We start from the raw sequence: 16,234 nt of genomic DNA on the forward strand, positions 1-16,234 counted from the left end.
ATGTATTGGATGTAAGCAGGTTCATTTTTCAGCGTACCTGCAAAAAAGGCCTTTTTTTGGCCAAATGTAGATGTTCGGCAAAATGAAAATTGTTGCGCGTCCATTTTGGGCTTGAGACCTTACCACCACCCATTGACCTAGTGGTAAGGTCTCACGCATTAACTGGGTGGTAATGATCTATATGCATACAATGCCAATTACTGCCCGGTTAGCACCGCATGCCAAAAAATGAAATTACTGCCCAGGCCATGCGGTAGCCAGGTGGTAGTTCAAATTTGACACATGTAGGATGCACGTAGGCACCTACGCGGCTTAGTAAAAGGGCCCCTTAGTGGGGCTGCAATGCTGACTTACTGTGCTATCGATATAAGCCTCTGTCCATACAACGTCATGCTCTTGGTCAATAACCTTTGGTCGACTTAGAACATGAAGATATTCCATAACATTTTCCTGTACATCAGCCAAGGTTGAGATCTGAGTAAAGTATCCTGTGCAAACAGAAAAAAAATACATATTTCATGGGTTCAATGTATCAAGAAGAAATCCAGTAATATTTTGAATGGAGAGAAAATAATGTTTGATGAAAAAGCCTACATTATCAGTTTTCATTGTCTTAGTTTTCTCTGTGCTATTTTTAAAACTTCCATCTGTAGAGCATTGAGAGGTGATGAACTATAAGACTACTATTTACAATTACTAGTGGAAATGTCATGCCCAGAGCACAGGCAAAAATCCATACTAGAGAATCACATCAGGGGATGGATGTGGAAATCCATTTTAAAACCAAAAATCATGAATTACATCAATTTCCCCACATATTGATCTAATTATAAAGGAAAGATTAGGGACCTTGTAAAGGCATTTGTGAATATTCACATCTGTATTTTCATTCGGAGATTTTCACATTCACAAATTGGCTAGTAGAATATTGGAAGGTAGAAGAAATCCAGTATATCTAGCAAGGGTAATTTTCAAAGGCATTTTTCATGGGCAAAGTAGTTCTTTCTGCACAGAAATGACCTCTTACCAAATTGTCCACACAATGGGCTTGATTCATTAAATAGTTCTCAAAAATCAGCACTGGAAAAAAAAATCAGAATTCAATACTATTCTATAACAGGAACAGGGACGCCGAAAGGGGGAGACATGGGGGACAAAATGCCCCAGGCCTCCTGGGGGGGCCCGGTGCCGCCGCCGCAGTCCAGCCTGCCCGCCCTCCATCGCTCCTTGGCATTGAATTTAAGCGCCTCACCTCCAAAAGCGCAGCAAGCAGCAGCAGACCACTCCTTCCTTCCGTGTCCCGCCGTTGCCTGACGTAACTTCCTCGAGGGCGGGACACAGAAGGAAGGAGTGGTCTGCTGCTGCTTGCTGCGCTTTCGAAGGTGAGGTGCTTAAGGTCAGTGCAGAGGGCCCGGGGGTGGAGAGAGGGCCCGGTGGCAGGGGGCCCGGCGGCCTTGGGTGGGGGGGGGGCCCGGGGGCGGCCTTGTCCCGGGCCTGGCCCAGTCTCTCGGCGGCCCTGAACAGGAAGTCAAAGAACAGCACTCATTATAGAATAGCATTGAGTGCCAATTTTTGCGTCCAAATTTGGACACCAGTACTTGCGCCTGCTGAAACCAGATGTAATTCCTGGCACCCAATTTGGGCATGCATCATTGGTATTCTATGATTTTAGGAAAGCCCCTGACCCATCCATGCACCTCCCATTTTTGGGTTGCATGCTATGTGATTTGGGTGCACATTGTTAAAGAATAGCGCATAGCAAGATGTGCATGCCAATTCAAATTGGTGCCAATTAGCACCCAATTATTGCCACCACTTGGCTCGCTAGCCAATTTAGTTGGGCACACATCTCAGACCTACAGTCTCTTATTTACTTGTCAACCAAGTTAACTGATCTTGTTACATTGTAAGCCACTTAGAACCACACTTGATTTGGATAATGTGGGATATAAGACTAAACAAATGGAAATGGATCAGCAGTCAAATATCGGTGCCCATTTATGTGCACCATACATAGAATCCAGGGGATTGTCAATCAGCAGATGTTCTTTTTTTTCCCTCTTGAGTTTTTTCAAGTTCCCTTGTGTTCTATTGGGAAAAGCAAGGGGTTGATTGATAGGCAAACCATTTTAACTAGCCAGAAATGTCTCCTGGCCAGTCAAATCATTTGTTTGGGGCTAACCAGTCATATTCAGTGGCACTTAACTGGATCGTGCCACTGAAAATATCTGGTTAGTGCCTAAAGCAAAACTGGCTATTTTGGGAGTGTTCTGGGGGGTGGGGGGGGGGGGAAGTCAGCACTTTACTGGTTATGGGGTCCTTCTACTAAGCTGCGGGAAAAAGGGCCCTGCGGTAGTGGTGGGGGCTCTTTTTTCCTATGTGCCAGGGACCTTTTACCGCAGAGGGTAAAAAGCCCCTAAACAAATGGCCATGCGGTAAGATTACTCTTACCACATGGCCATGCAGGGGGGGGGGGGGGAAGTACTTAATGCCACCTGTTGAGGTAGCGGTAAGGGCTCCTGTGATAACCCAGCAGTAACCAGGCAGCACATGGCGATGCCCGATTACCGCCAGGTTAGCGCTGTGCTATAAAATTTTAAAAATTTCCAGTGCACCAGAAATGGCACGTGCTCAAGGCAAAACTACCACCAGCGGTCGCGTTTGGTCAGCGGTAGTTCTGGGTTAGCATGCAATAAGCCCACGTTGGGCTTACTGACACTTTGTAAAAGGACCTCTAAGTACTTAATTGGCCAAGGTAACTGAATAAATAGAACCACATAAAAGTCAGTCCTATCTTTATGCAGTTCACCACAGCCAGTTAAATGCTGAATATTGAACTTAGCTGCTATGGTTTCGCTAGCAATGGACAAAAGAGTGAGGACATTTCAAAGAGGATATAGCAAAGTCTTTAATATCAATCAACAGCTTTAAAAAAAAGGACCCGACATGGTCGTGTTTCAGCACAAGAGTCTGCATCAGGGGTCTAATAAATCTCTTATGTTGTTGCTGAAGAAATATATAGCTGTTTGGCTTCCGTAACATTGCTTTGTCGCCATGCCGGACTGTAGTGCAACAACTCTATATTTTACGGAAGCCAAACAGCTATATATTTCTTCAGCAACAACATAAGAGATTTATTAGACCCCTGATGCAGACTCTTGTGCTGATGAATTACTGAAAGAGATATTCCCATCCCCACCAGTACTGGCCTTCCGACAGCCACCCAACTTAAAACACAAGCTAATCAGAAGTAAACTTCCATCACAGACTGAAAAGGAACAGAAGGGCACACTTCCCTGTAATTTATCCAGTTGCAAACTATGCCAAAACATTTCACAGGATCCCACAGTCATCCACAAAGGAAAGATATTCAACATAAAGGAATCTTTCACTTGCTCATCTTCCAATGTGGTATATATCATCCAGTGTAAAAAATGTAACGAAGGATGCTATATTGGAGAAACAGGCCAGATGCTTAAGACAAGATTCAATTTACATAGACATCACATGAACAATACTGGTGCCAGTAGGGCTCCCACCCCTGTTGGTCAGCATTTTACAGGACCAAGACACTGTACCAGTGACTTCACAGTGAGAATCCTGAAAGGTAACTTTAAAACCATACAAGAATGTAAGACCTTTGAAGTCAGAATGATTGAATATTTTAACACCCAACAGAAAGGACTTAACAAGGATCTGGGGTTCCTAGCCCATTATAAACCATAAAGCTGTATTTCTCTGTTGATCACCCCATCCCTCACCTATCTACACCCATCCTGTTAGAATATCAATGATATGCTTTGATGTCCCCATGCATATCTCCTACCCACCCCCATCCTCCCACCCTGTCAGACTGTCATAGTAATGCTTGAATGTTTTCACTTATTTACACTGTCAGCTAGCACATTTGCTTATTTCCGATCTGATGAAGAAGGGCAACCTTCGAAAGCTAATCAAGAAATGTATTAAGTTATGTCCAATAAAAAAGGTATCATCTTATTTTCTTTTCCATGTTTTATTTTGTTTGATTTCTATTGATAACCTTCAGCAACAACATAAGATATTTTTTTTTGTTACATTTGTACTCCATGCTTTCCCACTCATGGCAGGCTCAATGTGGTTTACATATTGTATACAGGTACTTATTTGTACCTGGGGCAATGGAGGGTTAAGTGACTTGCCCAGAGTCACAAGGAGCTGTTTGTGCCTGAAGTGGGAATCGAACTCAGTTCCTCAGGACCAAAGTCCACCACCCTAACCACTAGGCCACTCCTCCAGGCTCTGGAGCTAAAATACGGCCGTGTTGGGTCCTTTTTTTAAGTTGTTGATATTAAAGACTTCCTTATATCCTCTTTGAACTGTCCTCACTCTTTTGTCCATTGCTTTCATTATACGTGAGGGCCTTCCTCCTTATGGTTTCACTAGCTCCATATATCCAGAAATTCAGTGCTGGATCCAGGACATGGTCCAGCATTGAATTTCCGAGGATAGCACTGCTGTGGTTAACAAAACACCAATAATTTCCGGCAGAATATCAGACCCAAGTTTTCCTTTAAATAGGCATATATTAAATTAACCACAATTGCAGTGAACAGTTTGATATCAATGGGTAGGCAAGTTATTAGTCTATAGTTAGGATAATTGCCTTTTTCTTTATGTTTCTAGATCAAAAAGGTTCTTCCTGTTGTCATCCATTCTTCATTAGTTGTTATTTATATAATGCTGTTAAACTGAGTTGCTAATCTGGGGTGTAGGCTTGTCAGATGTTTTAGCCAGAATCCATGAACTTCATCTTTTCCAGGGGATTTCAAGTTGTTGACCTTTCTGGCTTGCTTTCAACCCATTTCATTATTATCACAGTATCTGTCATCAGGTTTCCTTCATACTCTGTTGCAACTTTGTTGATCCATGGAGATTTTCTATTATTTTCTTTTTGCTTTTCCCAAAACTTTTTCCAAAACTTAAATGCTTTTTCTTTATCGGGACTTGCAGTGGTTTCATTGTTTTGTTGACCAGTTTCAAGGCTTCTGTAGAACCTGGTGCTGATTTCTTGTATACTTGTTGTTTTGTCTGTACTGGACAACTTTGTTTTCATATCACTGAATTTTCTGTGCTACTGCCACAATTCTTTGCTTTAGTTCTTCTGATACTGCTGAGGTGGTTTTGGGCCCGGCACTGTACATTTAATAAGATTAAGTTTTACTCTTTTTTTTTTTGTCTTTCGTTCAGAGTCTTCAAATTGCTCACATCTACCCAGAGTTTTTGATTGTCTTTTCTAGGCAGACTTTCTATTTTGGCTTTCCTTTTTTAATGACTTTGGTTTCTTTATTTCATACCTTAGTACTTTATGGTAACAACAGCAGTAAAAAAAATTAGTTGGTTTGTTTCTGCAGTGGTTTCTATGGGGATTGTTTTGATCACTGCAATGATATTATGTAGAGCTTCAGCCAGATTTTTCCTTTTCTCCTGTTTATGGGGTTAGTTAATAAGATGCTTTATATGGTAAATGGGCTTCACCAAGCGCATCCCAGGATGCATCTCACAGGGGAGGGCACCAACATTTTGAAGATGATGGAGACTGAGGCAGGAGCGAGTGACCATTGCTCCTGCCTCATTCAAAGTATGGGATCATGGGACCTCAGATTGGAGTAATGGGTTAAGTGGGGACTCATAGGGCTATTAGGGATTTTTTGGGGACTGGGGATGGGGAGGAAGAGGAACTGACTACTAGGGAATTTGTGTTTGAGTGGGAGGGAGTCTGGAAGGCTACTAGACCACCAAGGCATATTTTTGTTTATATTAGGGGAAAGGAGGTCAAGTCATGAGAGGGGGCTGGGGGCTAATTGACCACCAGGGCATTTTAAAAATTATTAGGGTAAGGGGGTTTGGGTTGGGAGAGAGATCACTAGATCACCTTGGAAACTTTAAAAAAAATATGCTGGGGAAGGAGTGGGGGTGGGAAGCAGTCCAGGGCAGGGTGGTCAGGTTTGAGGGTGATACCCACTCCTCTCAACCAAACCTTCTATGTTGCCCCAGATCTGGTACAAAATGGCGATATTAACATGTATTTAGCTGCATGTTAATACAGTCTGTGGTAAGGATTTCCAAGCCAGTTAACACCCACGCTGAAACCCTTCCTGTATTTCTATCCTGTGCCTGCATTAACTGTGTGGGAAGGTTTTTGCATGGACCTCTCATTGTGGTGGTAAATCTCACACTTTGAGATGGGCCACCCTTGGTGTCTCTGTGATAGCTACTGTACTTTCCTTATTCCTTTCCATGATTGCATATTTGGGTCTTTGTTTGAGTGTTTGTGTTGTTTCTATCCCATAAATTTATTGGAGTTCCTTTCCATTTTTCGATTTATTTATTTGTTACATTTGTATCCCACATTTTCCCGCATATTAGTAGGCTCAATGTGGCTTACAAAGTCCAGAGAGGTGAATATAGACTCCAGTGGACAAGTAGAAGTACAATTAATTAGAATTGGTGTGTATTGTCCCATGCAATTTGAAAGAATGAAATTATGTCGAAAGAGATTGAGTGTTGTCCGTTCCTTAATTTAATTGTTGTGTTTCATTATTCGATGCTTATGATTTTAGACTTGTACACCCCTGTGATCTGCAAGTTAGCTAATGGCGGTGTAATAAATGCAAATAAACTATGAACTAGTATTCCCTGATGCAAGAGGTCCTACAGTTCCTGCCTCATGTAGGATAAATTATATGCTTTTCAACAGAAGACTATTTTTCTAATTTGATCACTACCTCAACAAATCCTTCAACGCAACTTTTTCAAATTATTGCTTATCCAACTAAACTATCTAATACTGATGTTTTAGCAATTAGTCTTTCTGCAGACTCTCTTGCCCAAAGTTACCACCCTTTCCAATTTTCTACCAACCCTTCCTCCCCAAATTAACTCTCAAGGGCTGTTCCCTTTGGTGCATAATATGGTCTGTAATAGTCTTTCTGTAAGTTCAGTTCCCATTTTGTGGAAACAAGCTACTGTCTGCCCTCATTTGAAGAAACTATCTCTCACCCCTCTTATTCCTAGTCCGGTTTCTAACCTTCCATTTCTGTCAAAAATTGCTGAAAAAGTTGTTATTCACAACATCTTACATTCATTGGTCAACCTATAATTCTCCATTCCTACCAATTGGGTTTTGCCCATTTCATAGTACAGAGACAGTCATTAACTCTTTTCTTAGTGATCTTCATGCAATTCTAGATAAGGGCAACATTGCACTTGTGGTTTCATTGGACCTTTCTACCACCTTTGATCTTATTGATCATTCACTTTTACTTTCTCATTTGTCTGATATCAGACTTTCTGGCACAGTGCTTAACTGGTTCTCTTCTTTTCTCTCGATCTTTCTCAATAAATACCAATGTTAATTCTTCCAGATCTTACATCCTCACTTGTGGTTTACCCAAGGGCTCAATTTTATCCCCTCTACTTTTTAATATTTTAACAAACTCACTCACAATGCTTATTCAGGAATTTAATATCAATTTTTTTCTGTGCAGATGATATTTTATTATGCTTTTCCACTTCCCCTCTTAACATTGACTTTTATATTTTCCATTGCTGTTTATTCTCTTTGGCCTACTGGCTTTCATTTAACCAGCTCATTTTAAATCCTGATAAAACTACCACATGTTGGGTTTCCAGTACACTTTCTCCTCCTCCACTGCTGGTCCCAGTTCTTTTGGGGCACCCTATCCAGCCAGTATCTTCTTTTAAATATTCAGGGGCCCTTTTACAAAGCTATGGGAGGCATAAAGTGTGGGTATCATGCGCCAAATTGGCACTACCACCAAGGCAGCACGTGCGTCTGGTGGTAATTCCAAGTTTGGCATGTGCAGAATCCCGCAGTAGGAAATAGTTTTAATTTTTGTGCACGCCCATTTCCCATCCCATTAAAAAATGACCTTTTTCCCAGCCACGGTAAAAACTGGCCCAGCGTGCACCAAAAAGATGTGCTCACACTACCACAAGCTGCTTTTTACTGCAGCTTTGTAAAAGGACCCCTCAGGTATTTGGTCTGATAATCAATCATCATTCATAAGACAAATATTTGAAGTTTCTAATTCTTGTTTTCTGATTCTCCATACTCTTCATTTTCTTTGAAATTTGTTGGATTTTTAAACTTTACATAGCTTGTCACTTTACATTTCTAAACTAGACTATTGTAACTCTGATAACGCCGGTATTCCTAATTCCCAGTTAAGATGATTATAAACAGTTCCAAATATGGCAGCCAGACTACTTGGTAATTGAGGAAAATCAGACCATATTACTCTACTATTCATTTATCTGCATTGGTTACCTATCATTATTGGATTCTATTTAAAATTCTTACTTTGACTCATAAAGCTTTCCATATGTGCCAACTGTCCTATCTTCTTTAATCTTTCTGTATACCCCATCCCGCCTATTGCGTTCTCTTGACCCTAACCATGTTGTCCTCCCTAATCCTCGATCTGTTCATTTAGAATCTACTCAACATACTGCATTCTTCTTTATATCTCCTAAATTATGGAATGATTTTCCACCTGACATTCTTACTGAACTTTCTTTTAATAGGTTTAAGTTTCTTTTGAAGTCACATTTTTTAAAATTGGCTTATAGTGTATCCCTATGATCTATTTCCTCCCTCTGACTTACGATGGGATAGGTTGGGTTGGATGTTCATATACTCTGATTGGAATAGCAGGGAAATTGGTTGACTTTGTTACGATTGCTCTTGTGTGCTTGGAGCCTTACTGTCCTGTTAACAATTGGCGATCCCTTTTTTTCTTTCTTTTTGTGTATCTTGTTTTTAGTTTGTGAACCGCTCAAATCTGCTGGTCAGAATAAGCAGTATAATAAGTCCTAATAAGCACAAAAATAAACAATCTCTGGCAAAGAATGTAGGGCTGCCCCTTTTCCATGCAGGAGCTAAAAGATGCATGCTTTTGTTCAGCAACAGAAAAAAAGTGCTGCAAAATTATTAGTGAGATGCATGTTTAATAGTTAAATGTGCAGCATTTGAAAAATAAATTTTTGCGCAATACTGGGATTCAGTAGGAAACTGAAATATTGGACCCTGCTTTATTTTTACAGCTGGAAATCCTTCCACTGAACACAATTGTTTGGGGAGAGTCAATTCCTGATTGTTTCAAGTTTGGCATCCAGGATATCGTTAATGTTGACTTTCAGTTGAAGATCTTACTGGGTCTCTGCATTTCATCAGGTTTGTTTTCCCCCCAAATGCCCTTGCATTCAACATACTGGAAAAATATAAATGTACATTTCATAAGCTGTTCTGCTGGGACTTTTAGGTCTTGATTGTGTTAATGTATTTAAAATGAGTTGCTGCTTTGCACCATTAAGCCTACACTCCCTCAAGATATGTCCTAATTATGCATACAATGTAGAGTAACACAGAAACGTGTTGGAGGTCTTACAGAATGCACAAGTAAAATAACTCTTGCAAGGTGGTAAGAAATTCTCCCGTGACCCATCTGCAAGGCAAGGGCTTTGCTGTCCACAATGCGGTGAACTAGAAACCCTGCAAGAACTGCTTTCATCTAAGCTGTGTTTCCAAAGGGAAAATCACTGCTATGAAAATTGATTTTAGAGCCATTGACCTCAGTGACACTAACACGTTTTGGTGTGCCCATGCAAGAATTGAACTGCAACAGCATAATTCAGCCAGTCTGAAGATTGGCTATTTCGGGTCTTGCTCTTTTCCCAGAGCAGTATATTGCATTGCGCCAATGAACACAGCAGAGCCAAAGCTACACAAAACTCACAAAAAAAAATATTCCACATATGGCATGAGATAAAAAGTATTTTGCTAATTCTTATGCTCTTGTATCAGTAGCCATAGGTGATTTTTAATTGAAGAGCAAACCAGGACATCATAACCTCTTTTCCGAACCCTTCATATATGTAGCGAAACTGTTTTTAGGGCCCTGCAGTTTAAACTGTGGGGTTGATAATATTGGCTGAGGCTGCACCCACATCACCTTTTTATTTTTTTTTATATATAAATTTATAGTGTAATTGCCATTGTGGGGACAGTTTAAGTAAAGAGGACAAAGATGGTGAAAGAGTATAAAGGAGAGGTACTGATAGGTTAGAGTAGGTTGGTAAGAGATGGGTAAGGGGATTGGTCAGGAGGTTAGGAAAAAGAGGAACTCTGAAGACTACAATTGGAGATTTTTAGCAGGCTTTGGGGCATTTGGGTGTTGAGTGAGAGGTGGGAGGTAGTGGGTAGGAATGCTGGGTGCGAGGTGACTTTTTCCTCCCTCCCTCTTGGTGGGAGTTGCTTGTGGTTACTTGTTGTAGCTCTATTTCTGGTTACTTTTTGGGGTATGGTGGGATAGTGGAGGTCTGGGGTAGGGCAGTCACAGCGTTGTAGGCTGGGCCCAAATGAGCCTAGTACTGGACCCAGGTGCGGCTGAAGCATTATGGAAGTTATTGTAACAAGGGATAACTCGTAGGCAGCACCATCACAAGTGAAGGCGAGGCCCTGCGTCACCGCAGGTCCCTCTGATCCAATAAATGTTGTAATCTTTAAAGGAGCTAGGTTCGTCACCAACTAGCTCAAGTGAATTATGAAGGCCACATTGGATGTTACTGTTGTGTTATTTACTGCAATTTTGATATCTATTTGCTCAAATCGTGTTAATAAAGCTGTGACCAATATCTAGCTGCAAACAAGCTTTGTGTGAGGTTTATTTAAGGCTGGATTGTATATATTGTGTTGAATATTCATAAGGGTGTTGGTTAGGACTACGACGGATGATGATGTTAAGGACCATTTCTCCCAGCGAGGGAAGGCTATCAAAGTAGGTTGAATATTATGTTCAATAGCTAGCGGTCAACAAAATTTTAACAAAATAACCCAGAAAAATAGAAAACATATGTGAAGGCAGAATTAAATCAGTTTTTAAAACAGGAAGAAAAGACCACATTTGATTTAGTTTTGGTGATTTCTCCATGCATGACAACCTCTATTTACATACTAAGTAGAATTTAGAAAGATTGAAAGTTAAGGGTTTTTGGGTGTCCAACAATGCAAACTTTGCTGTGCTGCCTGACATGAATATAGAGTGCCAGAAAGTTCTCAAAATGATTCATTGTGGAAAATTCTGCATATTTTTTGGTCCACAGTCAGAACCTTCACTAGGCCTATGGATATAGTCCTTGTAATAGATGAAAAGACTAGACATGTATTTCCATAATAATTTATGCTTTTGATTGCTTCTGGATTGTATTACTTGCTTCACTTAAAGTACTTGATGTAACAGAATGACTGATGTTCCTCAGATGCATACAGTATACAAATATTAGATGATATTATTTAGCTGAAAATACAAGCATGATTACAATTGTCCAAAGTGATCTTATTTTGCTTTTTGGCTATTCCTCCAATGTTTAGCAAATGTTTATTAGCTTTAAACCTAATATTTGTGAAGTGTAACAACAACTTATACAACTGCTAATAATAATGCCAGATCACATTTTTCAAAAAAGCATGTTCCCATGAATCATGTGGAGAGGCATAATCGAACGGGGTGCCCAAGTTTTCCTGAGGACGTCCTTGCAGGACATTCCCGCAAAGGGGCGGGGAAACCCGTATTATCGAAACAAGATGGGCGGCCATCTTTCGTTTTGATAATATGGTTGGGGATGCCCAAATCTCAACATTTAGGTCGATCTTAGAGATGGTTGTCCCCGATTTTCAGCGATAATGGAAACTGAGGATGCCCATCTCAGAAACAACCAAATCCAAGCCATTTGGCCATGGGAGGGGCCAGCATTTGTAGTGCACTGGTCTCCTTGACATGCCAGGACACCAACCAGGCACCCTGGGGGGCAATGCAGTGGACTTCAGAAAAAGCTCCCAGGTGCATAGCTCCCTTACTTTGTATGCTGAGCCCTCCAACCCCCCCTTAAAACCCACTCCCCACAACTGTACACCACTACTATAGCCCTTAGGGATGAAGGGGGGCACCTACATGTGGGTACAGTGGGTTTGTGGTGGGTTTTGGAGGGCTCACATTTATCACCACAAGTATAACAGGTAGAGGGGGATGGGCCTGGGTCCACCTGCCTGAAGTGCACTGCACCCACTAAAACTGCTCCAGGGACCTGTATACTGCTATCATGGAGCTGGGTATGATATTTGAGGCTGGCATAGAGGCTGGAAAATATTTTAAAAACTTTTTTGAGGGTGGGAGGGGGTTAGTGACCACTGGGGGCGTAAGGGGAGGTGATCCCCGATTCCCTCCGGTGGTCATCTGGTCATTTAGGGCACATTTTTGTGGCTTGGTCGTAAAAAAAAAGGACCAAGTCAGCCAAGTGTTTGTCAGGGATGCCCTTCTTTTTTCCATTATCGGCCGAGGACGCCCATGTGTTAAGCACGCCCCAGTCCCGCCTTCGCTATGCTTCCGATACCCCCCCATGAACTTTGGTCATCCCCGCGATGGAAAGCAGTTGAGGACACCCAAAATCGACTTTCGATTATACCGATTTGGGCGACCGTGGAAGAAGGATGCCCATCTCCCAATTTGTGTTGAAAGATGGGCACCCTTTTCTTTCGAAAATAAGCCTGAAAGGGTCACTGCAACCTTTCCATAATATTTTGTGATGAGATAATTGTAGTGCAACACAATTTAACAATATCCTAAACTCCTTGTTTCCTATGAGAAATAGGTCTTCCTCTTAACTCATTTTAAGCAAATGCTGAACAATCCAGCATATTGTTTTAAGTTTTTAATGGACCAATATCTGCATTTTTTGATATTTAATATTGCCAGCTATCCAACTGAATCCTGGGCAAAGCTTAACAAAGAATAAGTCGATGGTCTGCCTTTAATTTTCATTTGAAAGAAATCAGGGTCTCTGTTTTCTACTGTTCTATATATAATAAGAATAAAGTCTATGAATCATTTTTAGTTGGAGATGAAACTAACACACAGATCATGGAAAACAAGTAGTATCCTGGGATCCTGAACTCCTATTGTGCCCTGTATAATGTTACATTTAAAAAGGAGATAGAGCAGCTTTTAAACTAGAAATGGGGGGAAGGTCGCCAGTTGCTTAAAAGCGCATGGTTCAGGATAAGGTATATTTCAAAGATATCACCAAAACAGGGAAGATAGGGTATCCTGATAGTGAGGTTGCAAAAGAGGCTGTAGTAGATCAGGTGTCCTTAAATAAAAATAAAAATCAGACAAAAGATTGCAAATTAATACTGTCAAGTACTAAGCATCATGTAAATAGGAACAACAAACATACTTTGAAATGTCTATATGTGAATGCCAGGAGCCTAAGAAATAAGATGGGAGAGTTAGAATATATTGCACTAAATGAAAAATGAGATATAATAGGCATCTCTGAGACATGGTGGAAGGAGGATAACCAGTGGGACACTGTCATACCAGGGTACAAATTATATCGTAATGATAGGGTGGATCGAATTGGTGGAGGGGTAGTATTGTATATTAACGAGAGCCTTGAATCAAATAGATTGAAAATTCTGCAGGAAACAAAACACTTCTTGGAATCACTGTGGATTGAAATTCCATGTGTAAAGTGGGAAAAGGATACTGATAGGAGTGTACTACCGTCTGTCTGGCCAGGATGAACAGACGGATGCTGAAATGTTAAAGGACATTAGGGACGCAAACAAACTGGGCAACATGATAATAATGGGTGATTTCAATTACCCTGATATTGACTGGGTAAATGTCACATCAGGGCACGCTAGGGAGGCAGAATTCCTTGATGAAATCAAGGACAGCTTTATGGAGCAGCTGGTACAGGAGCCGTTGAGAAAAGGAAACATTCTAGACCTAGTCCTTAGTGGAGCACATGATCTGGTGCAGGAGGTAATGGTGCTGGGGCTGCTTGATAACAGTGATCATAATATGATCGGATTTGATATTAGCTTTGAAGTAAGTATACATAGGAAATCAAATACATTAGCATTTAACTTTAAAAAAGGAGACTATGATAAAATGAGAAGAACGGTGAAAGAGGAGCGACTGCAAGGGTCAAAAATTTACATCAGGCGTGGATGCTGTTCAACAACACCATCCTGGAAGCCCAGACCAAATATATTCCGCGTATTAAGATAGAAGGATGGAAGACCAAACAACAGCTTGGTTAAAAAGTGAGGTGAAGGAAGCTATTAGAGCTAAAAGAAAATCCTTCAGAAAATGGAAGAAGGAACCAACCGAAAATAATAAGAAACAGCATAAGGAATGTCAAGTCAAATGCAAAGCGCTGATACGGAAGGCTAAGAGGGACTTAAAAAAAAGATTGCGTTGGAGGCAAAAACACATAGTAAAAATTTTTTTAGGTATATTAAAAGCAGGAAGCTGGCAAAAGAATCGGTTAGACTGCTAGATGACTGAGGAGTAAAAGGGGCGATCAGGGAAGACAAAGCCGTAGCGGAGATATTAAATTAATTCTTTGCTTCGGTCTTCACCGAGGAATATTTGAGTGGGATACCGGTGCCGGAAATGGTATTCGAAGCTGACGAGTCAGAGAAACTTAATGAAGTCTCTGTACACCTAGAGGATGTAATGGGGCAGTTCTACAAACTGAAGAGTAGCAAATCTCCTGAACCGGATGGTATTCATCCCAGAGTACTGATAGAACTGAAAAATGAGCTTGCAGTGCTATTGTTAGTAATATGTAATTTATCCTTAAAATCAAGCATGGTACCGGAAGATTGGAGGGTGGCCAATATAACACCGATTTTTAAAAAAAGGTTCCAGAAGACATCCTGGAAATTACAGACCAGTGAGTCTGACGTCAGTGTGGGGCAAAATGGTAGAGACTATTATTAAGAACAAAATTACAGAGCATATTCAAAAGCATGGATTAATGAGACAAAGTCAACATGGATTTAGTGAAGGGAAATCTTGCCTCACCAATCTACTACATTTCTTTGAAGGGGTGAAGAAATATTATTGTTAATATTATTAACATTTGTATAGCGCTACCAGACGCATGCAGCGCTGAACACCTGACACAGAGAGATAGTCCCTGCTCGATAGAGCTTACAATCTAAAAATACAGACAGACAAGACAATTAAGGGCGAGGAAAGTACTGGGTGAGAAGGAACAAGGATAGGGGAATTGAGTAGTGGTTAGGAGCCAAAAGCAGTGGTGAAAAGGTGGGTTTTCAGCATAGATTTGAAAACAGGCAGAGATGAAGCTAGGCGTACAGGCTCGGGAAGTCCATTCCAGGCATAAGGTGCCGCGAGGGAAAAGGAACGAAGCCTGGAATTGGCAGTGGAGGAGAAGGGGGATGACAAGAGAGATTTGTCCAGCGAGCGGAGTTTACGGGGAGGAATGTAGGGAGAGATGAGAGAGGAGAGGTAATGGGGGATTGCAGAATGGATGTATTTACAGGTCAGTAAGAGAAGTTTGAATTGTACGCGGAAGCGGACAGGGAGCCAGTGAAATGACTTGAGGAATGGGCTAGTGTGGGTAAAACGATTTTGGCGGAAAATAAAGGGGAGCCGGTTGATATTGTGTATCTGGATTTTCAGAAGGCGTTTGATAAAGTACCTCATGAAAGAGTCCAGAGGACATTGGAGAGTCATGGGATAGGAGGTAGTGTTCTATTGTGGATTAAAAACTGGTTAAAAGATAGAAAACGGAGAGTAGGGTTAAATGGTCAGTATTCTCAATGGAGAAGGGTAGTTAGTGGGGTTCCCCAGGGGTCTGTGCTGGGACTGCTGCTTTTTAACATATTTATAAATGACCTAGAGATGGGAGTAACTAGTGAGGTAATTAAATTTGCTGATGACACAAAGTTATTCAAAGTCGTTAAATCGCGGGACAATTGTGAAAAATTACAAGAGGATCTTACGAGACTGGGCGTCTAAATGGTAGATGACATTTAATGTGAGCAAGTGCAAAGTGATGCATGTGGGAAAGAGGAACCCAAGTTATAGATACGTCATGCAAGGTTCCATGCTAGGAGTCACAGACCAAGAAAGGGTCCTAGGTGTCGTCGTTGATGATACATTGAAACCTTCTGCTCAGTGTGCTGCTGTGGCTAAGAAAGCAAATAGAATGTTAGGTATCATTAGCAAAGGAATGGAAAACAAAAATGAGGATATTATAATGCCTTTGTATTGCTCCATGGTGCAACCGCACCTTGAATATTGTTTTCAATTCTGGTCGACGCATCTCAAAAAGATACAGTGGAATTAGA

The 16,234-nt window shown here is 41.1% G+C and overlaps 1 protein-coding gene across 1 annotated transcript in view; it reads right to left on the reverse strand.

Moving 5' to 3' along the window:
• Window positions 1–16,234, reverse strand: part of CACNA2D3 (calcium voltage-gated channel auxiliary subunit alpha2delta 3) — an 877,278-nt gene that overhangs the window by 321,731 nt on the left and 539,313 nt on the right. The window contains exon 13 of the mRNA XM_030205518.1: window positions 355–488. Within this exon, the coding sequence (XP_030061378.1) occupies window positions 355–488 (134 nt within the window). The remainder of the gene's footprint in view (window positions 1–354; window positions 489–16,234) is intronic.

Source organism: Microcaecilia unicolor, chromosome 6, assembly GCF_901765095.1.
Source record: "Microcaecilia unicolor chromosome 6, aMicUni1.1, whole genome shotgun sequence".
NCBI lineage: Eukaryota > Metazoa > Chordata > Amphibia > Gymnophiona > Siphonopidae > Microcaecilia > Microcaecilia unicolor.